This window comes from Heterodontus francisci, chromosome 5 (assembly GCF_036365525.1).
Source record: "Heterodontus francisci isolate sHetFra1 chromosome 5, sHetFra1.hap1, whole genome shotgun sequence".
Classification (NCBI taxonomy): Eukaryota; Metazoa; Chordata; class Chondrichthyes; order Heterodontiformes; family Heterodontidae; genus Heterodontus; species Heterodontus francisci.
In genome coordinates, this window is record NC_090375.1 from 122,702,964 (window position 1) to 122,729,040 (window position 26,077).

At 44.8% G+C, this 26,077-nt stretch overlaps 1 protein-coding gene across 10 annotated transcripts in view; it reads left to right on the forward strand.

Moving 5' to 3' along the window:
- The window catches only part of LOC137370030 (ATP-binding cassette sub-family C member 9-like), a 363,176-nt gene that overhangs the window by 234,750 nt on the left and 102,349 nt on the right, over positions 1-26,077 (forward strand). For all 10 annotated transcript variants that reach the window (XM_068032031.1, XM_068032023.1, XM_068032028.1 and 7 more), the window contains one exon: positions 19,358-19,481. In XM_068032031.1, coding sequence (XP_067888132.1) covers positions 19,358-19,481 — 124 coding nt within the window. The remainder of the gene's footprint in view (positions 1-19,357; positions 19,482-26,077) is intronic.

Consider the following 26,077-nt stretch of genomic DNA (forward strand, 5'->3'; position numbering starts at 1 on the left):
TTGGTATTGTGCTTCCCCAAAAAACAGTCGAGGAGGTTAGTAAGCCAGGATTTTTCTATTCAGAATCCATATCTTCTGCTGTTTACCAGGTAGTTGTTGTACAGGTAGGTAATTTTACTCCTGATGGATTCCAATGTTTTTAACTGAATTGCAAGAAGACTGATGTATCAGTAGTTGCAAGTGTCTTTTTTGTCACTCTTTTTGAAAATGGGTAACATGCAAACCTGTTTCCAGACTACTGGCATCCCTTATAATGTTTGTAAGTGCTTCACAAATCTCTTCACTAGTCTCTCTCCGTACCCTGGAAAAAAAATATCATCCATCCCCAATTTCTTTTGAGTTTATTTTCTAAACACCTTCATTTCATTTATAGTTGAAGTTATGAGTTTTGCTTAGGTTACCTCTGTTAGTCATGTCTTCCCTTGTAAATATTTTCACAATCACACAATTGTTACAGTGCAGAAGGAGGCCATTTGGCCCATCATGTCTGTACCAGCTCTCCGAATAAGAAATTCACCTAATGCCATTCCCCCACCTTCTCCCCGTAACCCTGCACATTCTTCCCTTTCAGATAACAGTCTATTTCCCTTTTGAATACCTCGATTCAACCTGCCTCCACCACAGTCTCAGGCAGTGTATTCCAATTCTAACCACTCGCTGCATGAAGGAGTTTTTTCTCATGTCGTTTTTGCTTCTTTTGTCAATCACTAACTCTGTGCCCTCTTGTTCTCATCCTTTCAGGTGTGGGAACAGTTTTTCTCTATCCATTCTGTCTCGACCCCTCATGATTTTGAATACCTCTATCAAATCTCCTCTCAGACTACTCTTCTCCAAGGAAAACAGTCCCAACTTCTCCAATCTGTCTTTATATCTGACATTCCTCATCCTTGGAACCATTCTCGTAAATCTGTTCTGTACTCTTTCCGATGCCTTCACATCTTTCCTAAAGTGTAGTGTCCAGAACTGGACGCAATACTCCAGCTGAGGCCAAACTAGTGTCTTATGCAAGTTTAACATAACCTCCTTGCTCTTGTACTCTATGCCCCTCTTAATAAAGCCCAGGATACTGTATACTTTATTAACTGCTCATCAACTTGTCCTGCCACCTTTAATGACTTATGCACATATACACCGAGGTCCCTCTGCTCCTGCACCCACTTTAGAGTTGTCCCCTTTATATTATATTGTCTCTCCATGTTCTTCCTACCAAAATGAATCACTTCACATTTCTCTGCATTGAACTTCATCTGCCACTCGTCTGCCCATTCCACCAACTTGTCTATGTCCTTTTGAAGTTCTACACTATCCTCCTCACAGTTCACAATTGTTCCAAGTTTCATATCATCTGCAAATTTTGAAATTGTGCCCTGTACACAAAGATCTAAGTCATTAATATACATCAGGAAAAGCAAGGGTCCCAACACTGACCCCTGGGGAACTCCACTAAAAACCTTCCTTCAGCCCAAAGAACATCCATGGACCACAACTCTCTGTTTCCTGTCACTCAGCCAGTTTCATATCCATGTTTGCTACCGTCCCTTTTATTCCATGAGCTATAATTTTGCTCACAAGTCTGTTGTGTGGCACTGTATCAAATGCCTTTTGGAAGTCGATGTGCACCACATCAACAACGTTGCCCACATCAGCCCTCTCTGTTACCTCTTCATAAACTCCAGCAAACTCCTTTATTCCTCTATTAACAAAGCCAAGAATTCAATGATTTTCCCTTAAGGAATCCATGCTGACTTTCCTTAATTAACCCGCATTTGTCCATGTGTCTATTAATTTTGTCCCGATTTATTGTTTCTAGAAATTTTGAAGTAATCATTGAGACTATTAACCATCTTATGTTGACATAGGGTTTTAAACTTATATACATCTTTGAATAGATTCGTAGAATGAGATAGCAAAGAAGGTGGCCATTTGGCCTATCATGCCTGTGTTAGCTCTTTGGTAGAGCTCTCACATTAACCCCACGCCCCTACCTTTTTCCCCATAGCCATGTAGATTTTTTCCTTTCAGTATTCATCCAATACTCTTTTGAATGTTACTATTGAATCTGCTTCCACCACTCTTTCGGGCAGTGTATTTCAGATCAAACAACTTGCTGTCTAAAAAAAAATGTTTCCTCATGTTGCTTCTGGTTATTTTGCTACTCACCTTAAATCTGTGTCCTCTGGTTACTGATCCATCTGCCATCGGGAAACAGTTTCTCCTTATTTAGTCTATCTAAACCATTCATGATTTTGAACAATTCTCCTCTTAACCTTTCCTGCTGCAAGAAGAACCCTCGTTTCTCCAGTCTCTCCACATAACTGAACTCTGTCACCCCAGCACCATTCTAATAAATCTCTCCCATAACCTCTCCAAGGCCTTGACATCCATCTAAAGTGTGGTGCCCAGAATTGAGCACAATACTGTAGCTGAGGCTAAGGCCTAATTAGTGTTTTATTATGGTTTTGTATTTTATTCCTCTATTAATAAAGCCAAGAATTCAATATGCTTTTTTAACTACTTTCTCAACTTGTCCTGCTACCAGGTCTATGTTCCTGCAACCTCCTGCACCATTTAGTTCATATTGCCTCTCATTATTCCTACCAAGATGTGTCACTTCACACATCTATGCATTATATTGCATCTGCCCATTTCACCAGTCTATGTCGTCCTCAAGCCTGTTACTATGTTGAACTCCAGAAAGCTTGTTATGGAAGGATAATGCTGGAGCCTGTCTTTACTTAGTTTCACATTTATTGTAGAGAGTAAAAGGATTATAAACATGTAGCTCCTCACTCAAACCCTCCACCAGTCTCAATAAGTGTCTGCTTATAAGTGCTCACGTAAGACCCCAATTAACACTCTCCACCTGCATATAATCTAACAATTGATACACAATTAACTGATTAACAACTGTCTCCAAAAGTTTCCCTACCACTGATGTTAGGCTGACTGGCCTGTAGTTGACCAGTTTATCCTTTTCTCTTTTTTTAAATAGGTCTATAACATTTGCAGTCCTCTGGCACCATCCTACATCCAAGGAGGATAGAAAGATTGTGGCCAGAGCTTCAACAATTTTAACCCTTACTTCGCTCAGTAACCTCAGATGGGGTGGCTTTTCTACCTTAAAGACTGCCAGTCTTTTAATTACCTTCTCTCTATTTTTATCTTATCCAATATTGTTACTACCTGCTCCTTTATTGCAACATTAGCAGCACCCTCTTCTCAGGTGAAGATAGCATCATAGTACTTATTTAGCATCCCAGCCTGCCCTCGACCTCCACATGATCTCTTTTTGGTCCTTAATTGGCCCCATCCACCCTCTCAGTACCCTTTTACTATTTGTCTTTATAAAAGATTTTTGGGTTCCCTTTTATGTTAGCTATGAATCTATTCTCATGCTTTTTCTTTGCTCCTCTTACTCCCTTTTTTAGATCTCCTCTGTACTTTCTATATTCAGCTTGGTTCTCTAATGTATTATGAATCTTAACGATTGTCATAAACCTCCTTCTCCTGTCTTATTTTAACCTCTATATCTTTAGTTATCCAGAGAGCTCTAGCTTTGGATGTCCTTCATTTCCCCCATCATAAGAATGTGTCTATTCTGTATCTGAACCATTAAAGGCCTCCCGTTGTTCAATTACTGTTTTGCCTACCTATTTTGATTCCAATCCACCTGGGCCAGCTGCCTTTTCAACTCAAGGAAGTTATCCCTCCTCTCGTTAAGGATTTTTATGCTTGGTTATCCCTGATCTAGAACTATTATAAACCTGATATAATCAAATTGCCTCCCACTAAAATATGCTCATTTTGCCTACTTCATTCCCCAGAAATAGATCCAGCACTGCTTCCTTCCTCGTTGGGCCGGAAACACACAGGTCAAGAACGTTCTCTAGTACACATTTCAAGAATTCCACCCCCTATTTACCCTTTACACTGTTAATATCCCAATTTATATTCAGATAATTGAAGATCCCATCACTGTTCTGTAGTTCTTGCATTTTTCTGTAATTTGCCTGCAAATTTGCTCCCCGATCTCCTTTCGACTATTTGGTGCCCTATTATATACATCCACTGGTACAATAGGTCCTCTATTCAATTCTAACAAAATAGACTCTGGGCTGGATTTTCCTTATGGAGGCAGGAAACAGGAACCGGGTCTGGGTTAGGGTCAGAAACCTGCATCTTTTGGGAAGTTAATTCAGATTGGAATTTTCAAATGGGTAAGCCCTTAATTGGTATGGAGACGGGGATTTCCTGTCCTCTTGGAGCCACAGAATCACAGAATAATACAGTGCAGAAGAGGCCCTTCGGCCTATCGAGTCTGCACCGATGCATTAAAACACCTGCCCTGTCTACCTAATCCCATTTGCCAGCACTTGGCCCATAGCCTTGAATGTTATGACGTGCCAAGTGCTCATCCAGGTACTTTTTAAAGGATGTGAGGCAACCCGCCTCTACCACCCTCCCAGGCAGTGCATTCCAGACCGTCACCACCCTCTGAGTAAAAAAAGTTCTTCCTCAAATCCCCCTTAAACCTCCCACCACTCACCTTAAACTTGTGACCCCTCATAACTGACCCTTCAACTAAGATGAACAGCTGCTCCCTACCCACCCTGTCCATGCCCCTCATAATCTTGTTCACCTCGACCAGGTCACCCCTCAGTCTTCTCTGCTCCAGTGAAAACAACCCAAGCCTATCCAACCTCTCCTCATAGCTTAAATGTTCCATCCCAGGCAACATCCTGGTGAATCGCCTCTGCACCCCCTCCAATGCAATCACATCCTTCCTATAATGTAGTGACCAGAATTGCACACAGTACTCCAGCTGTGGCCTTACCAAAGTTCTGTACAACTCCAACATGACCTCCCTGCTTTTGTAATCTATGCCTTGATTGATAAAGGCAAGTGTCCCACATGCCTTTTTCACCACCCTATTAACCTGCCCTTCTGCCTTCAGAGATCTATGGACAAACACGCCAAGGTCCCTTTGTTCCTTGGAACTTCCCAGTGTCAGGCCATTCATTGAATACTTCTGTGTCACATTACTCCTTCCAAAGTGTATCACCTCACACTTTTCAGGGTTAAATTCCATCTGCCACTTTTCTGCCCATTTGACCAACCCGTCTATATCTTCCTGCAACCTAAGACATTCAACCTCACTGTTAACCACTCGGCCAATCTTTGTGTCATCCACGAATTTACTGATCCTACCCCCCACATTGTCATTTATATAAACGACATAGATGACTAACAATAGGGTACCCAGCACAGATCCCTGTGGTACGCCACTGGACACTGGCTTCCAGTCACTAAAACAGCCGTCTGTCATCACTCTCTGTTTCCTACAGCTAAGCCAATTTTGAATACACTTTATCAAGTTACCTTGTATCCCATGTGCATTTGTTTTCTTGATAAGTCTCCCATGTGGGACCTTGTCAAAGGCTTTGCTGAAATCCATGTAAACTACATCAACTGCACTACCCTCATCTGCACACCTGGTCACATGCTCAAAAAATTCAATCAGATTTGTTAGGCATGACCTCCCTCTGACAAAGCCATGCTGATTATTCCTAATCAAATTTTGCCTCTCCAAGTGGTGATAGATTGTCTCCTTCAGAATTTTCTCCAATAGTTTCCCTACCACTGACGTGAGACTCACTGGTCTGTATTTCCCTGGCTTATCTCTACAACCTTTCTTAAATAGTGGGACCACATTACCTGTTCTCCAGTCCTCTGGCACCTTCCCCGTGGCCAGAGAGGAATTAAAAATTAGGGTCAGAGCCCCTGCAACCTCCACCCTCGCCTCCCACAGCATCCTGGGACACGAATCGTCCCGACATGGAGATTTGTCCACTTTTAAGCCTTCCAAAACCTCCAATATCTTGTCACTCCCTATGACAATTTGCTGAAGAACCTCACAGTCTCTCTAAGTTCCATATCTACATCCTCTTTCTCTTGGGTGAAGACAGATGTGAAGTATTCGTTCAACACCCTACCAATGTCCTCTGGCTCCACCCACAGATTTCCCCCTTGGTCCCTAATAGGTCCTACTCTTTCCCTGGTTATCCTCTTCCCATTGATATACTTATAGAATATCTTGGGATTTTCCCTACTTTTACCAGCCAGAGCTTTCTCATATCCCCTCTTTGCTCTCCTAATTGCTTTCTTAAGCTCCATCCTACACTTTCTGTACTCCACTAATGCTACCATTGATTTGCTCTTCTTGTATTTGCTAAAAGCCTCTCTTTTCCTTCTCATCGTACCCTGAATGTTTCTGGTCATCCATGGTTATCTGGGCTTGTTGCTCCTACCTATTACCCTAGAGTGAACATGCTGGGCCTGTACCCTCCCCATTTCCTTTTTGAATGCTCCCCACTCCTCTTCTGTAGATTTCCCGACAAGTAACTCTTTCCAGTCTACCTTGGCCAGATCCTGCCTTATTTTACTAAAATTCGCTCTCCCCCAATCCAAAACCTTTTTTTGCAACTTGTCTATTTCTTTCTCCATAACAAGCTTAAATTGTACCATGTTGTGGTCGCTATCACCAAAATGTTCCCCCACCAACACATCAACCACCTAATTCTTTCCCCAGAATTAGGTCCAGCACTGCACCCTCCCTTGTTGGATCCTCTACATATTGAGCTAAAAAGTTCTCCTGTATACATTTTAAGAACTCCACTCCATCCAAGCCCTTAACACGATGACTATCCCAATTAATGTTGGGAAAGTTGAAATCACCTAATATATAATTACCCTATTACTTTTACACACCTCTGCAAATTTCACACATATTTGCTCCTCAATTTCCCGCTGACTATCTGGGGGTCTATAATAAACACCTAGAAATGTGGCTGTCCCTTTTTTATTCCTAAACTCTACCCATAAAGCTTCATTTGATGCCCCCTCCAAGATATCATCTCTCCTTACTGCAGTAACTGACTCCTTAACTAATATTGCAATGCCCCCTCCTCTTTTGCCCCCTCCTCTGTCTCGCCTGAAGATTCTGTATCCCGGGGTATTGAGCTGCCAATCCTGCCCCTCCCTCAACCGTGTCTCCGTAATGGATACTATATCACAATTCCACGTGTCAATCATTGCCCTTAACTCATCCGTTTTACCTGCAATACTGCTGGCATTACAGTAGAGGCCTTCCATCCTGGTCTTACTCCCTTGAAACTTACTTCCGCTGTATTCCCTCTGACTTGTTCACTTTCCTGTGTTTAGCCGTGTCCCTATTCTGCTCGGAGTCTGCATCCCCTCCCCCTGCCAAATTAGTTTGAACTCCTCCCAACAGCACTAGCAAACCCGCCAGCAAGGATGTTAGTCCCCCTCTGGTTCAGATGTAGACCATCCCGCTTGTACAGATCCCACCTTCCCCAGAAACGGTCCCAGTGGTCCAGGAATCTAAAACCCTCCCTCCTGCACCAACTCTTAAGCCACGCATTCATCTGTGCTAAACTCCTATTTCTATACTCGCTAGCACATGGTACTGGGAGTAATCCAGAGATTGCAACCTGAGAGGTCCTGCTTTTTAGTCTACTGCCTAACTCCCTGAATTCTTGATGCGAGACCTCATCCCTCTTTCTACCTATGTCATTGGTACCAACATGTACCATGACCACTGCCTTATCACCCTCCCCCTTCAGGATGCCCTGCAGCCGTTCAATGACATCCCAGACCCTGGCACCAGGGAGGCAACACACCATCCCGGAGTCACGTTGACGGCTACAGTAGCGCCTATCTGTTTCCCTGACTGTAGAATCCCCTATTACTATTGCTCTTCCTCTCTTTCCCCCTTCCTGTGTGGGCAGGCTGCTTGCGGTGCCAGAAGCTTGGCTCTATCCGCACTCCCTGGAGGAACCAGCCTCATCAGCCTCCAAAATGGAATACCAATTTGCAAGCAGAACCCCAGCGGACTCCTGAACTACCTGCCTGATTCTCTTGGACTGCCTGGTGGTCACCCATTCCCTTCCTTCCTCAAGTCCCTTCAGCTGCGGTGTGACCTCCTCTCTATACGTGCTATCCACAATGCTCTCAGACTTGCGTATGCTCCACAGTGTTTCCAGCCGCCGTTCCAGCTCTGAAACCCGAGCTTCCAGGAGCTGCAGCTGGACACACATGCTGGTCCCGGGGACTGGAAATGTTCCCGGATTCCCACATGCAGCAAGAGGAGCAAACCACGGCTTCAAGCTCTCCTGCCATGACTAAACCCTTTAAATTTAAAACTTTAGAAGATTATGATTAAAAAAAACAACTGAGTCTTGCTAAAACAATGACTTACAATTCAATCCACTTTGAAAAAACCCACCAGGACTTACTCACCAGCCAGCTATGCTCTTTGGAAACTCTCGGCTCCCCTCACTCTGAGGACAGGTAGGAAATGAAAGGAGCTCCTCGCTCCCTCCTCACCGAACTTCCTCAGTCACCAAATTTCCACTTTAACACTCTCATGCAACCCAAGTCAGCACTCCAGTTCTTCCAAGGTCAGCACTGTAAGAGGCTCACTTTTACACTGACTGACTCTAGCCCCTGAAAACTGGTTTAAGCCAATTCTCTAATTAACAAGGTGCAGCTGCAAGCAGAGCCTGAGTGAACTCTGTTTAAAGCTGGTCTAAAACTCACCTTCTCCAACCCAAACAGCAACTGTTAAGTAAATCTGCTAAATAAAAGACAGACTAGACTTAAGATAAAATTAACCCTTAATTATCCTCAGTCACCAAACTTCCACTTTAACACTCTAATGCAACCCAAGTCAGCACTCCAGTGCAAACAAGAACCAATGGAACTGAAAATGGCAGTGGGTCAGATCAAATGTGGGACTCATGTAGACTTCCACAGCAGCCATATCTGAGGGCGCTGGTTGTGCTGAGGGAGAGATCTGCCTTCCACAGCACCAGAGAGAAGCGAGATGTCGAGTGGCATTGGTTGTTTTGCCTCTGTATGGCGCTCCCATAAGGGGGTCAGTAGCCACCTTTTCAAAGGATTTTCCTTGTCCCCTTGGATCCATACACGCGCGGGGTAAGGAGTGAAGTACTGAGGCAGCCTGGACTGGCTGAGGATGAAAGAGTCATGACAGCTGCCAGGAAAGTGAGCGCACATATAAAGAAAACTCTTGGAAATACTCAGCAGGTCTTGCAGCATCTGTGAAGATGCGATTCTGTTGCCTGGATCAATCAGGTAGCATCCTCCAAAACTGTCCTGTGAGCATCTTGGTCGTTGTGATGAGCTGCTGCGTTAACGTTTCAGGTCTGTGACCTTACATCAGAACAGACTTGAAACATTAACTTTGCATCTCTCTTCACAGATGCTGCCAGACCTGCTGAGTATTTCCAGCACTTTTTGCTTTTGTTTCAGATTTCCAGCATCTGCAGTATTTTGCTTTTATTAAAGGAAACTCTTGTTGTGTTCGCGGACCAGTTGGACATTGAGACAGTGGAAGCCCTTCCTGTTGATGAATCTCACTGGCCGGTCGTTGGTGTCTTGATGGCCACATGGGTGCAAACGATGATGCCCTGCACCTGGGGGAATTCAACAATGGAGGCTGAACCCAATGCCCTCTGTGACTGAAAAAGACCATCTGTGTTAAAGTGGGTGTAGTCCCTTGCTCTCCTGAAAATGGCATCTGTAACTTGGCTGATGAGCTGTCGACCAAGTGCCACCTAGGTCCACAGCTGATCCCTGGAAAGATGAAGTTGCATAGAAGTTTAGGTTGGCAGAGACCTTGACAGCTGCAGGTAGGGGACTGTCATGGGGACCATGAGCCCTCAGGTCATTGTGGATCAGTGCACACAAGACTGAGACCATCTGCCTGGATAGGTGCAGTCTCCTATGGCACTGGCGCTCTGTAGGTAGCTGACTGTTGGGCTGTGCACCCGATGTCCTAGCTCGCGCCTACCTCCCTTTGCAACCCACCACTGTGCTCCTCTGGCCTCCTGCTGTCCAGGAGGTTACATCTACTGAAGCTCATTCTGGCTGTTCTGTCCAATGTGAGTAGTCTGTTCCCATCTGAACTCCCTCAGCTGGGCTTTGTGTTCACCAGGCCTTCCCCTGCCAACCCAAGATGCCCAAGTGATGTCAGCGGCCTCACGTCCCTCTCTGGTTTCCTGCCATTCACCACTGAGAAAGCAAGCTTACAGCTGCAGCAGTGGATTATCTGTGGCATTTTTGAAGCAGCTGAGTTTTTTCTTGAGCCTCTGCAATCTTTTACTCAGCCCTTCCCAAAGCCCTCATTGCCCCCCCCCCCCCGCCCCCACAGTGTGTTCACGACTTGATCACCCTGTCGTGTTCTCCACATGCCATCCTCCAGATTCCAAGCCTTTAAAAATTAAAACCTGCTGCTGACAAGCCTGTTAATGAGCTCTGCAATGAGGTCAACAGGCTATTAATTGGATGAGTGTGTCCAACCCGTTCCTTCGCTGCCGGTGTCCCTTTACAAATGGTTGCATTACAGACACGGCGGGTCCCAGAGGCGACCTCCGAGAATGCCATATTCAAAAGAAATGCCAGAACAATTAAACACATACTTTGGTTCTGTCTTCACAAAGGAGGACACAAATAACCTCCCAGAAATGTTAGGGAACCAAGGGTCTAATGAGAGGGAGGAACTGAAGGAAATCAGTATTAGTAAATAAAAGTTCTAGGGAAATTAATGGGGTTAAAGGCTAACAAATCCCCAGGGCCTGATAATCTACATTCCAGAGTGCTAAAGGAAGTGGCCCTGAAAATAGTGGATGCATTGGTGGTCATCTTCCAAAATTCTATAGACTCTGGAGCAGTTCCTATAGATTGGAGGGTGGCAAATGTAACCCCACTATTTAAAAAAGGGGGGATAGAAAAAACAGGGAATTACAGACCAGTTAGCCTTACATCAGTAGTGGGGAAAATGCTAGAGTCTATTATAAAGGATGTGATAGCAGAACACCTGGAAAGTATAAACGGGATTGGACCTAAGCATGATTTCCCATTCGTAAATCCATGCTAACAAATCTACTGGAGTTTTTTGAGGATGTAACTAGTAGAGTAGATAAGGGAGAACCAATGGATGTGGTGTATTTGGATTTTCAGAAGGCTTTTGATAAGGTCCCGCATGAAAGGTTAGTGTGCAAAATTAAAACACATGGGAGTGGGGGTAATATACTGGCATGGATTGAGAATTGGTTGACAGACAGGAAACGAAGAGTAGGAATAAATGGGTCTTTTTCCGGGTGGCAGGCAGTGACTTGTGGGGTACTGCGTGGGCCCCAGCTATTCGTAATATATATTAATGACTTGGGTGACGGAACTAAATGTAACATTTCCAAGTTTGCAGACGACATAAAGCGGGGGGTGGGGGAGAATGTGAGCAGTGAGGAGGATGCAAAGAGGCTCCAATGTGATTTGGACAAGTTGGGTGAGTGGGCAAATGCATGGCAGATGCAATATAACTTGGATAAATGTGAGGTTATTCACTTTGGTTGTAAAAACAGAAAGGCAGATTATTATCTGAAAGGTGATAGATTGGGAAAGGGGGAGGTGCAACAACACCTGGATGTCCTTATACACCGGTCATTGAAAGAAAGCATTCCGGTGCAGCAAGTAGTTAGGAAGGCAAAAATATGTTGGCCTTCATTGCAAGAGGATTTGAGTACAGAAGCAAGGATTTGATTTGATTTGATTTAGAGATACAGCACTGAAACAGGCCCTTCGGCCCACCGAGTCTGTGCCGCCCATTAACCACCCATTTATACTAATCCTACACTAATCCCATATTCCTACCACATCCTCACCTGTCCCTATATTCCCCTACCACCTACCTATACTAGGGGCAATTTATAATGGCCAATTTACCTATCAACCTGCAAGTCTTTTGGCTGCAGGGCCCTTGGTGAAACCACATCTGCAGTTTTGTGTACAGTTTTTTGGTCTCCTTATCTGAGGAAGGATGTTCTTGCCATGGAGGGAGTGCAAAGAAGATTTACTAGGCTGATTCCTGGGATGGCAGGATTGACGTATGAGGAGAGATTGGGTCAACTAGGCCTATATTCACGAGGTTTTAGAAGAATGAGAGGGGATCTCGTAGAAACCTATAAAATTCTAACGGGACTAGACAGGCTAGATGCAGGGAGGATGTTCCCGATGGCTGGGGAGTCCAGAACCAGGGGTCACAGTCTCAGAATATGGGGTATGCCACTTAGAACCGAGATGAGGAGAAATTTCTTCACTCAGTGGGTGGTGAACCTGTGGAATTCTCTACCGCAGAAGGCAGTGGAGGCCACGTCATTAAAAATATTCAAGAAGGAGATAGATATATTTCTTAATGCCAAAGGGATATGGGGAGAAAGCAGGAATAGGGTACTGAATTAGACGATCAGCCATGATCTTTTTTGAATGGCGGAGCAGGCCCAGAGGGCCGAATGGCCTACTCCTGCTCCTATTTTCTATGTTTCTAAATCACGATCACCTCCGTATCCGCATTCAGTGGGATTTAAAAATCTGGCCCCATGTCTTTGGTCCCTCAACTACATCATCCCTCACCAATACTGTAATAGTTTCTTTGATCAGTACTAGCACAACCCCTCCTTTTTTTTCTTTCCTCTCTTTCCTGAGTACCTTTTTGCCAGGAATATTAAGTTCTGAATCCTCCCCTTCTTTGAACCAGGTCTCTCATTGTCATTTTATCATAGTCCCTTGTGACGACTTGTGCCTGCAGCTCACGAACCTTATTTATTATACTCAATGCGTTTACATACATGCACTTCAAACCCATCTTAGACTGCTTCGCATTTTACCCCTGCTGTTCTCTGATTGTTAAAATATTGAAATAATTCCTTATTAACTAACTTCTCCCACTCCAATTTCTTCTGAAATTTGGAATGCTACCATGGATGTACTGTTTGGTATAGAGTCGTTTAAGTGTCTGCTACAAAATTGTGATACTCTAATGCACACTTGGGGCGAATTTTATGCGACTTTGGAGGCAGGGAGAGCATGTAATTGGGTGGGATGGTGACGGTGGGGGACCCACTGCCAATTGAGGCCCTTAAATGGGCAATTAATGCCCAATTAAGGGTTTCACCTGTCATTGCCAGTATTAGCCCAGTGGCGGGTGGACCTGTCGCCGCACGGGGAGCATGCCATGAAAACCTGTGCGGGTTGCTTGCCGGCTCTGGAGTTGGGGGCGGGGGGTGGGGGGTTCCTCATTAAAAGGTAAGTGCCCGCTGAGCCCTCTGCATTCCCCCCCCCTGCGATCCCCACCTCCCCGCGCTCCCCACCTGTCGAAACACCTCTTGCTCTGACTCACTTGTGGCTTGCGCCCAGCACCTCTGAAGAGTCCAGTACCAGCTGCAGCCACCTCCTCAGCAGTGTCGCTGTTCAGTTAAAGAGCTGCCAGCCTCTGAATGGCTGACTGCTCGCAGCAGGCAGGATCTCTGTCGCCAGGGTCCTTAATCCTGGGGAAGGCCCGCTGCTGTCGACTTCAGTGCCTAATTGGCACATAATGCAGCGGGCCTTCATTAGAGGAGGTGATGCAGGGCTCTCACTGGCGCTTTAGCCAGTGGCAGAGACCCCTGTCGCCCAGATCTGGGGCAGCATTAGTTCTGCTGATATGTCTTGTACCCCAATGTTCTTTTATTAAGAAAGAACTTGCATTTATATTTCAACTTTTACCTATTCAAAAGCTCTAAAATGCTTCACAATAAATTAATTGCTTTTGAAGTGTTATTTTGTAGGCAGACAAGCAGCCAGTTTATACACTACAAGGTCCAATAAACAGCAATGGAATAATTTGTCAGTTAATCTGTTTTGATGGTGGTGTTTCAGGAATACATGTTGAGCAGGACACTAGGAGAACTCTCCTCTTTGCATAGTACCATGGGATATTTTACCTTCACCTGACCAAGCAGATAGAACTTTGCCTAATCTCGTGACTGAAAGACAGCAGCTCCATCAATGTAGTGCTCCCTCAGTACGATGATGAAGTTTAGCATAAATCAGAAGTTCAGGTACTGCAGTACTGCTTGAACCCATGACCTTCTGACTCAGAGGCAAGTGTGGTCTCATTGATGCAAGCTGGAGCTTGACCATCTTCCTTTCTATATACAGAAAAAATGTAACCCAACATAACAATGCATGGAGACTTTCCAATTTTGATACTGTTTTCTGTCTGTTCATATGTAGCTAGCTATTCACACACAATGGGTGGAATTTTATGCTCTCCCCTGTTGTGTCTTTGGAGTTGGGGAGAGCATAAAATCAGGTGGGATGGTGACGGGAGGGAATCCCACCACCATCCCACCTCCGCCAGAATTTAATCCAGGGCGGGAAGGCCTGTGAACGGCCTTCCCACCCTGCCACCAATTGAGGCCCTCAACTAGATAAGTAACCCCCAATTAAGGGCCGCAGCCGTAATTACCCGTACGGCGGGCAGCCCTGCTGCCGCACGGGAAGCATGGCACGAGAAACCATGTGAACTGCTTCCTGGCTCCGGGGGGACGGGGGTCCCTCGTTCAAAGGCATTTAGTGTCTGAATGAGGGACCCAACATTGGGAAGGGGGTGCTACTGAGGGCCACCCCCCTCCCTTGCCGCCAACCCCACTCCGCGAGACCCCTCCTGCTCTGATCTACCTGAAGCTTGTTTCCAGCTCTGCTGCTCAGGTCACTATAGCTACAGCATTAGCCACCACCTCCATGGTAGCGCTGCAGCTGCTGGCCTCTGATTGGCCAGCAGCTCTGCAAGGCTGAGACTTCCAATTTCTGGGTTCTAAATCCTATGGAAGGACCGCCACTGTCCAGTTAAGTGCCTGTTTGGCACTAAATTTGGCGTGCCTTCCATAGAAGAGGGACGCGGGAATCTTGGCGTCGGTTCCCCCGCTTCATTGAGACCTCCCCTGCCACTGGCATAAAATACCCCCCAGGAAGAAGAGGAACTTTCCAAATCACTTGCAACCCTTTGCTTCCAAGTTTTTTTGGAGTGTTTTGTTGCAGTGTGGCTAACCTGACTGGGATGGTTATAGTGTTTCTTCCTTTGCCAAGTAGATTTTAAGTGAGCATTTGTCCATTCCTAAACCATTACATTCTGTGGCTTTTCATGGAAACAGCAAACTGGCGCCAGACTGAGATTCAGCAGCTTCATAATAATGATTTTGCAGTGGAATTATACCAGTATGGGTGTCATGTTGAATTAATTTATTTCATTTCAGGAAAAAATGTATAATGCTTATTTAATGAAGTCTCTATATAGTTTTATTGCACCAAACCTGCTGCACACCACATTGTTGGTATGGTTATGTAGATACAGGGACAAGATTCTTTTTGAGTATCATAATATTAGTGACTGTCTCTGAGATTTTGTTAAGCTAGGGAACTATTTAGGGTACTGGTTAAGTGGAGTAATGATTTTACAAGGGGTTCTCTTATCCTTTGTGAGTCTCCAGGAGGGTGCTCCTTGTTGAAATGTTGTCTCTTTATTGGCCCGCTCATCTTTATTTTTTGACAGTGTTGATATTTGGATTCTATTGAGAAGGCACAGACTCGGTGGGCCAAAGGGCCTGTTTCAGTGCTGTATCTCGAAATAAATATAATCAAGACTAAGGCCAAAAACAGCAGAGCTAACTATGGCACTATGAGAAAAGTTCTAAGAAAGATTAAGTGGGAAACTGAACTAAAAGTACAAAATATTTTTAAAGCTACTTCAAAGGATATAGGAATTAAATATATTCCTATGAGAAAAAGGAAAAAAATAACAAGGCTGGCACCATAGTAGCTGAGTAAGGAGGTTCAAAATAACCATGGCCTATATTTATAAAAAAATTTAAACTGCAAGGAAATAAAAAGACGAGAGAAGACTAGAAGCTGTGCAAAATTAATTCGGAATAACTGAATTTAAAAAGAACAAGGGATATTTGTGAAAGGGAAATCATGTTTCACCAATTTGTTGGAGTTCTTTGAAGGAGTGACATGTGCTGTGGATAAAGGGGAGCCCGTTGACCTACTGTACTTGGATTGCCAGAAGGCACTTGACGAGGTGCCACATAAAAGGTTATTCCACAAAGTAGGAGCTCATGGTGTAGGGGGTAACATATTGGCATGGATAGAAGATTGGCTGGCTGGCAGAAAACAGAGAGTATGCATAATTGATTGGCAGGATGTGACAAGTGGAGTCCTGCAGGGGTTTGTGCTGGGGCCTCAACCTTTTACAATTTATATCAATGACTTAGATGAGGGAAGAGATGGCATGGTAGCTAAATTTGCAGATGACACAAAGAAAGGTAGGAAAGTATGTTGTGAAGAGGACATGAGGTTGCAGACCAATATAGATAGGTTGAGTGAGTGGGCAAATATCTGACAGCATATAATGTAGGAAAATATAAAGTTGTTCACTTTGACAGGAAGAATAAAAAAGCAGAGTATTTCTTAAACGGAGAATGACAGCAGAATTACGAAGTGCAGAGGGATCTAGGTGTTCCATTGCAGGAGTCATAAAAAGTTAGTATGCAGGTACAACAAGTCATAAAGAAGGCAAATGGAATCTATCCTTTATTATGAGAGGAATTGAAAATACAAGTAAGGATGTTATGCTTCAATTATACAGGGCATTGGTGAGACCACATCTTGAATACTGTGTGCAGTTTTGATCTCCTTATTTAAGGAAGGATGTAAATGCGTTGGAGGCAGTTCAGAGGAGGTTTACGAGATTGATATCTGGAATGAGCGGGTTGTCTTATGAGGGAAGGTTGGACAGACTGGGCTTGTTTTCACTGGGGTTTAGAAGAGTGAGGGGAGACTTGATTGAAGTTTATGAGATCCTGAACAGTCTTGACAATGTGCATATCGAGAGGATGTTTCCTCTTGTGGGTGAGTCCAGAACTAGGGGGCACAGTTTTAAAATTAGGGGTCACTCTTTTAGGACAGAGATGAAGAGAAATCTTTTCTCTGAGGGTTGTGCGACTTTGGAATTCTCTGTCTCAAAAGGTGGTGGAGGCAGGGTCATTGAATATTTTTAAGGTGGGGTAGATGGATTCTTGTTAGGCAAGGGAATCAAAAGTTATCGGAGGTGGACGGGAGTGTAGAATTTGAAGATCTTATTGAATGGCGGAGCAGACTCAAGGGGCTGAATGGCCTACTTCTGCTCCTAATTCGTATGTTCATATATTAAGACAATTGAATGATTGGTAGCTTTTGGGTTTTATTGATTAAGCCTGACCAGAATTTTATTAACTTATAGGAGTAGAAATTTCTTGAATTCATGCCAGAAATTAGGTGCCAATGATGCAGCAGCAAAATGCAGTCGAATCAGGAGGCTAGAGGCAAGCCCTAAATTGGGCCACAGGCCTTATTTAGATAATCAGAAATTCATTCATGGAGAAAGGTGAGCTCTCTGTGGAGATGCACTCTTCTCCATAAATGAATTTGGGTTTGGTTGCCTGCCTTGCTGTCAACGGCCTTGGATGAGTGCCATGAGGGCAAGAAGGTTTGGTGGGAGCAGGCTAACAAAAGCCCACACTCCTGTTCCTTCAAGCTTCACAACATTTATTGTTAAAAATTACCAAAACTTACCTTTTCAGCAACAGCTGGCTCCAGGGTCATGGTAACGCCAGGTGATGCATTTTCTCTGCTTCTTGGGATAGCGAGAGGTTCCAAAACGGTCTTCAAGCCCCTCGTTCAATTACATTAGGATGCCTACTCTTTTCTTTCTTTCCTTAGTTCCTTCCTTCGCAGTAAATTGCAGGTGTGATTTTATTGTTTATCTTTGCTGATCCTCAACCAATTATAATGAAATTGTCCAGAAAAATAGGTAATGTGACTTGTTTAAGATGGAATTGTGAGTTTCCATTTCCTGGATGACACAAAGAACAAACAAAGAACAGTACAGCACAGGAACAGGCCATTTGGCCCTCCAAGCCTGCGCCGATCTTGATGCCTGCCGAAACGATCACCTTCTGCACTTCCGGGGCCCATATCCCTCTATTCCCTTCCTATTCATATGTTTGTCAAGATGTCTCTTAAATGTCGCTATCGTATCTGCTTCCACCACCTCCCCTGGCAGCAAGTTCCAGGCACTCACCACCCTCTGTGTAAAAAAACTTGCCTCGCACATCCCCTCTAAACTTTGCCCCTCGCACCTTAAACCTATGTCCCCTAGTAACTGACTCTTCCACCCTGGGTAAAAGCTTCTGACTATCCACTCTGTCCATGCCGCTCATAACTTTGTAAACCTCTATCATGTCGCCCCTCCACCTCCGTCGTTCCAGTGAAAATAATCCAAGTTTATCCAACCTCTCCTCATAGCTAATGCCCTCCAGACCAGGCAACATCCTGGTAAACCTCCTCTGTACCCTCTCCAAAGCCTCCACGTCCTTCTGGTAGTGTGGCGACCAGAATTGCACGCAATATTCTAAGTGTGGCCTAACTAAGGGACACAAGGGACAAGGAGGACCATAATATTATTGTATTGTCGAAACCATTTGTGTTTGTCATCACCGTAGTCTTCCATGTAATAGTTCTAATGCCTTGTAGTTCAAAGTAATTATTTTTAATTTCAAAACTCCATTTAAAACAGTTTGTTAGTTCTTATATGTGATTATTTTTCTCTTTTGCCCCCTCTCCTGAAGAGAGATGGGTAAATAAGATGGAAGGTGAAATTGATTTCATCCTGAGTATGATCTCAGTTATTGGTTTCTCTTCAGTAAAATACCCAAGTTACCATTATTTATGTGCAATATTTTACCGAAGTGGCAACACAGACAATCCTGTCCTCATGTGATATCCACAAACATGTATTTCCAGTAGTTTCAGAATAGTAAACAGAAGTGCGAAATCTGGTCGTTCACCTCCCACCAATGACATGATTCACAATTCTCCATTCTTGTTCGAGTTCAGAGGCATCCTTTGCCTTTCCTTCCAGTTCATGTTGGCATTCTTCTCCTCCTTCCACCTCAAATCATGCCAGCACTCCCTTCTCAGCCCCTCAATTCATGCAGGCATTCCATTTGCCTCTTTCCCTCATATTGGTACTTCTCTTTCCTTCCCTCTCATAGCTGCTACATACATAAGAATAACATAGGTTGACTTGCTTGCTGAATTTTGATCAAGTTGGCGAGAGTCCATGCTGCGGTTGATTGTGTATGTACTTGGAAAACTCGCATTCGCATTTCTTATTTGATAGTGCATGTGAATTCTAATTTATTTTCTCTCCCCTAATTGTGTTTTGCCTACATTTTAAATAAATCTTTTAACAATACTAAGTTAATGTAAATGAAACTAAAAAGTTGGGGAAAACTGCAGAATTTTGGATAATCATTATCTTAGTCTTAGTTACAAACGTTTATATGTTTCAGAAGATTTTTTAAAAAAAGCTGAATACAATATTTTATTTCCTTTCTAGTATTGACAATGTACTGGAGATCCACAATGGCTGTTTTTCATGGGATAGCAATTCTGACAGATCTGTCCTTCAGGATATCTCGATAAAAATTTCCAAAAACAAAGTTACAGTTATTATAGGCAAGGTAAGATTTATATCTATAAATCTTTGGATAGGTCAACAACAATATCATTTATATTTTTATGATGTTACTTATGTGTTACAACTAGAGGTTAACATCAACCAGAAGGCAAACAAACATTAAAATAAAAGCAAAATATTGCAGATGCTGGAAATCTGAAATAAAAACAAGAAATGCTGGAAATACTCAGCAGGTCTGGCAGCATCTGTAGAGAGAGAAGCAGAGTTAATGTTTCAGGTCAGTGACCCTTCATCAGGTTCTGGAGCCTGGAGGGAAGGTAAGTTAAGGTTGCCTCACCAGGAGGATCGGTCCCTCCCTGGTGAGGCTGCACTGGTCATTTTGGGGGTGGGTGCGTCTTGGGTCCCAGGGGTGGGTTGGGAGGCAGGGGCAGCCCTCAATTGTGCACCCTGTGCCTGATTGCCATGGCACACCCCCAGGGCGCGGAAAAGGCCGGCAGCTATCGCTGGGTGGCCTTTCACGTCCCCAGCACGCCAGCTTGCCATGGGTAAAATACCCGTGGAGACGGGCGAGAGCCCTTAAGTGGCCGTTAAGTGGCCATTTTAAGGGTCTTGATTGATCTTGGGCAGGCGGGCCGTTTCCCACCTCCTACCCGACGCGGTGAACTTGGCCAGAGGCGGAAGCGGGGCGGGTAGGCCTCTCGGAGCCTCCCGCTCAATTTTACACCACCCCCACGCCACCATCCGACCTGCTGGGGTGGCGTAAAATTCAGCCGGAATTTTACGATGAGGCAGTGGCCCTGCCTACATGGGACCCCAAATGTGTGCAGGGGTACTTTTAGACTTTAACCAGATAAAACCCAAGTCTTACCAGCATAGAGTTCCAATAAACTTTGTTCTGTTTGTCCAGCTAAAGCAGGGTTGTCCAACCTTTCCGCAATGGGGGGGGCCACATTACAATTTTTGACTTACGAAGGGGGCTGGTGAGACAATTTCGGAAAGATAAAGGCATTAAAATTGATCTTACTATTAATCAAAACAGCATCAAATGTGCATTTTTGTGAAGAAGCTTTAAATGAGAAGATTAATTTACTGACTTACGTTCTCGTCACTGTATTGGACACTGATTTAGGGACACACCTGGCATTATTTTGCTTGCACAAGTAGTCAATGTTTGCCCGCACACTTCTTGTTGCGATGCGGAGTATTCCAGATAAATGTCCACCTGTCAGGAGTGATCTTGATCACTCTCTCTCCCACTCTCTCTCTCCCACTCTCTCTCTCCCACTCTCTCTCTCCCACTCTCTCTCTCCCACTCTCTCTCTCCCACTCTCTCTCTCCCACTCTCTCTCTCCCACTCTCTCTCTCCCACTCTCTCTCTCCCACTCTCTCTCTCTCTGTCTCTGTCTCTCTCTCCCACTCTCTCTCTCTCTCTCTCTGTCTCTCTGTCTCTGTCTCTCTCTCCCACTCTCTCTCTCTCTCTGTCTCTCTGTCTGTGTCTCTCTCTGCCTCTCTCTCTCTATCTCTCTCTCTATCTCTCTCTCTATCTCTCTCTCTCTCCCTGTGTCACCCCACTCTATGTTTCCCCCACTGAGTTGTTCCCCCACCCATGTCGCCCTTGCTCTTTCTGTCCCCCCTCGTTCTCTCTGTCCCCCTCTCAGTCTTTCTGCCACCCCTCTCTCTCTCTCTCCCCCCCCTCACGCTGTCTGCCTCTCTCTCGCCCTCTCTCTGCCCCCTTCTCTCTCTCTCCCCTCTCTCTGCCGCCCCTCTTTCTCCCCTCCCCGCTGCCCCCCTCTCTCTCTCTCTCTGCCGCCCCTCTCTCTCCCTCTGCCGCCCCTCTCTCTCCCTCTGCCGCCCCTCTCTCTCCCTCTGCCGCCCCTCTTTCTCTCTCTGCCGCCCCTCTTTCTCTCTCTGCCGCCCCTCTTTCTCTCTCTGTCCCCGTCTCTCTGTCTCTAACACTTGCGGGGAATGGGAGTGCTCAGCTCAGCAGCTTTGTGATTGGTCAGTCTTTTTAAAGCATCATACTGTCAGTTTCATAGCTGACATTGATAACAGCAGTTTCTGAACTTTGGGCAGACTCAGGGTTTTCCAGCGGACTTTTAATAAAAAGTCGGAACCCACCAGAAAACCCCGAGACAGCCCAAAGTTAAGAAACTGCTTTCAGTAACTGCTGTTCCCGATGTCCGCACCTGCCCGCTGTGAAACTGAGTAGCGATTTTCTTAAAAAGCAGGTTCGAAGAAGAAGTCAGTAGAAAATTTCTATTCTCTGAAATACATCCACGGGCCGGATGGAAAACCTTTGGCGGGCCGGGTCCTGGCCTACGAGCCGTCTGTTGGACAACCCTGAGCTAGAGTGATCCAACCCATTGGGGTATCTGGAGCTAAATGGGAAGAGTGGTAGGTCTTGCCTACAATGTCCCATTAATGGACCAGGCTGACTAATCAATCATGTAGAGTAGGGGTTCTCAACTGGGGTCTGCACGAAGATTTCAAAGGGTCAGCCAGTGGCTCCTGTCTCCACCGTGCAGACAGTTTAAAGTCAATTTAATGCCAAACCCCGAAGTTACAGTATCCAGGGCACAAGAGTTCTACTTTCCAGCCCAAAGTCACTGATCGATACCAGCACAGTATCACAATAGTCCCTGGTCCAGCCGCACACAGGTTATTAGGAACTGGAAATTGTTGATTGGCCCCAGAGGCTCATGACCAGCGTTGTGTTGTTCAGGAGATGTCGTTCAGTCTCAGTAGGCGCATGCTGGTCAGCTTGTTAGTGACGAATAATAGGAGAAGCAAGAACTGGTATGGCCATCAACACCATTGGTCTCATCAGCACTCATCAGTCAGTGACAGTCTTGCCAAATACACAGTGACAGTCTACTAACCTAAGCATAACTGAACCAGGATGAACATTGAGCATGACATGCACACATGCTCGTCAAAGATACCTACACGTCTTGACGGAATTGTTGCTCAGCACCAGCAACACGTTTCCTATTAAGCAAGTAGAACAAAACAAGTATATGCTTAATCATATAACTAATCTTTATACAGTAAAACTAATCTTTATACAGTAAAAATATTTGAATTGCAAGGGGCACATAGAATTTTTGTAACATGGGAGGGGGCCTCAGAAGCAAAAAGGTGTACCATGGAGTACTGCAGGAACCTTGCTCAGATATCTAATTACTTAGTCTACCACAGAGGGTTGATGAGCTTCTAATAGAGCCAACATGAATGATAGAGACCTTGCTTACCTCTACGCATATATGTCTAATCTAACCTATGACTTTTCCTCTACAGGATTAGGTCAGGTTAGTCTGACAGAGTACCAGATATACTATTAAGTAATCTTGCCTGTCTGTGGTTTAAGGAGAGGGGCAAAATTGGGAGGAGGAAAAGAGATAGCAAATAAATAACTTGCACCAACATCCACTAACTTATATAAATTTGTTGGCCATAAGGAACTGTGAATAACCTAGCCTCCAGCTCCTGTTTGATAAAGGTGCTGGGGTATGTCTTGCTTTACTATACATATTCAGAGCCTTCCTGAGCTAAAAATCTCTATGCTTTTTATAAGCTACAAATATCGTTGCTGTCTGGTTAGGAAAACAAAGCTCAATGCATATGTTTTTCCGTACAAGTTCATAGCTCTGCTTACTGGTATTTGGTTGATGGTTATATTTTTAATGTTGGTAAAATGCTGAATAGTCAGTCAACCTTTTGCTGGGTGTGAGGCGGGACTTCCACCCGCTTGAGACAGGAAGTCTCGCCTAATAGAGCTGCTGGCCAATCAGCAGGTCAGTAGCTCTTAGTCCCAGCAGCGCCACTGGGAGCGGTGGCCACTGCTGGGACTGCAGCCCAGCATGAAGAGAAAATGCCGGGGAGCCAGAAAGGCTGGAAAGTTTTGATTGCCTCGCCAAGGGTAATCAGTTGGCAAGGGTGCTCAGTTGGGCATTTTGGGTGTTGCGGGTGGTTGGGATAGTGGGAGTGGCCTTTCATCGGGCACAGGGTACCCAAAAATGAGGGCACCCCCAGGACGTTCGAGAGCCACCTGGTTTCGTTAGGCAGCTTCTCTCGGCTCCAGGATGCCTGCTTGCCATGCATAAAATTCACATGAAGGTGGGCGATACATCAACAGCTCGTACCCAAACCAGCCCTCCACTTGGCAGTTAAAATTCAACTCATTCTGTCTTTTTTGTAATTGCTGGTTTGATTTTATATTGTTTTTATGCTTGATGAACATCATTAGTGTATACATCAGCATGAGGTGAGCAGATAGCAAGACATAAGACCAACTTAATGGAAATGTGCCTTTTTCTTAGAAATTATCACATCTTGGGCACAGTGTAATTTACATTAAAAACTGTCTGACAAAGATTTAACTAGCTGTGTAAGTTTTCCGCAGGTTAATATAAATTAAGGATAACTCCTCCTGGTCAACATTTATTAACATGTAATGTGGGCATTTTCCTTTTAAACATATTTTTCTTTTCTAACAATGTTATCACAGATATGAAATCCAGTTCCTATTTTTAGCAAATAATTGTATTGATTAAGCTGAAGAATGTCAATGCTGTGAGTCGAGTGCTTGCATTTAAGAGCACCCTGTGTCAGCATCAGGACCTTCCTGCTCTTATGCAAATCAACCAGATATAAATTAAAGCTCTGCCTAAAGAACGTGCCTCACCCTAAACCTCAGCTGAAGCTCTGTTACATCAGATTAAATTTTCCCACTTGCTATACCACATGTTACTTATTCCCTCAAGTAGCTGACAATTCAAAAATGATGATTTGTTTTCACGTGCCATAGCTTGTAATGAGGAGGGGAAATGCATTAGTACGTGAATGCCGGAATGGGAAAATATAAACATTGAAAACACTGGTGTTTTTATAGGAGGTGAGAGGCTTGCTGCTTAGAAAGTATTGCATGTTTACTTTGAAAATTATGCATTCTAGTTACTTTTAAATAATTCTGTCATTAGCAATCGATTTAAAATAAAAAGAAATGCACAGAGGTTTTTTTTATTCATTCATGGGATGTGGGCATTGCTGGCTTGGCCAGCATTTATTGCCCATCCCTAATTGGCCTTGAGAAGGTGGTGGTGAGCTGCCTTCTTGAACCGCTGCAGTCCATGTGGGGTAGGGACACTCACAGTGCTGTTAGGAAGGGAGTTCCAGGATTTTGACCCAGCGACAGTGAAGGAACGGCGATATAGTTCCGAGTCAGGATAGTGTGTGGCTTGGAGGGGAACTTGCAGGTGGTGGTGTTCCCAACCATTTGCTGCCCTTTTCCTTCTAGGTGGTAGAGGTCGTGGGTTTGGAAGGTGCTGTCTAATGAGCCTTGGTGCGATTCTGCAGTGCATCTTGTAGATGGTACACACTGCTGCCACTGTGCATCGCTGATGGAGGGAGTGAATGTTTGTAAATGGGTGCCAATTAAGCGGGCTGCTTTGTCCTAGATGTTGTCGAGCTTCTTGAATGTTGTTGGAGCTGCACCCATCCAGGCAAGTGGAGAATATTCCATCACACTCCTGACTTGTGCCATGTAGATGGTGGACAGGCTTTGGGGAGTCAGAAGGTGAGTTACTCGCCGCAGGATTCCTAGCCTCTGACCTGCTCTTGTAGACACGGTATTTATATGGCTACTCCAGTTCAGTTTCTGGTCAGTGGTAGCCCCTAGGATGTTGATAGTGGGGTATTCAGCGATGGTAATGCCATTGAATGTCAAGGGGAGATGGTTAGGTTCTCTCTTGTTGGAGATGGTCATTGCCTGGCACTTGTGTGGCGCGAATGTTACTTGCCACTTATCAGCCCAAGCCTGGATACTACCCACGTCTTGCTGCATTTCTACACAGATTGCTTCAGTATCTGAGGAGTCGCGAATGTTGCTGAACATTATGCAATCAGCAGTGAACATTCACACCTCTGACCTTATGATTGAAGGAAGGCCATTGATGAAGCAGCTGAAGATGGTTGGGCCTAGGATACTAGGATACCTGAAGAACACCTGCAGTGATGTCCTGGAGCTGAGATGATTGACCTCCAACAACTACAACCATCTTCCTTTGCGCTAGGTATGACTCCAACCAGTGGAGAGTTTTCCCCCTGATTCCCATTGACTTCAATGCTTTTGCTAGGACTCCTTGATTCCATACTCGGTCAAATGCTGCCTTGATGTCAAGGGCTGTCACTCTCACTTCATCTCTTGAGTTCAGCTCTTTTGTCCATGTTTGAACCAAGGCTGTAATTAGGTTAGGAGCTGAGTGGCCATGGCAGAACCCAAACTGAGCATCACTAAGCAAGTTTTTGCTAAGCAAGTGCTACTTGATAGCACTGTTGATGGCACCTTCCATCACTTTACCGATGATTGAGTGTAGACTGATGGGGCGGTCATTGTCTGGGTTGGACTTGTCCTGCTTTTTGTGTACAGGACATACCTGGGCAATTTTCCACATTGCCAGGTAGATGCCAGTGTTGTAGCTGTACTGGAAGAGCTTGGCTAGGGGTGCAGCAAGTTCTGGAGCACAGGTCTTCAGTACATTGCCGGAATGTTGTCAGGGCCCATAGCCTTTGCAGTATTCAGTGCCTCCAGTCGTTTCTTGATATCACGCGGAGTGAATTGAATTGGCTGAAGACTGGCAT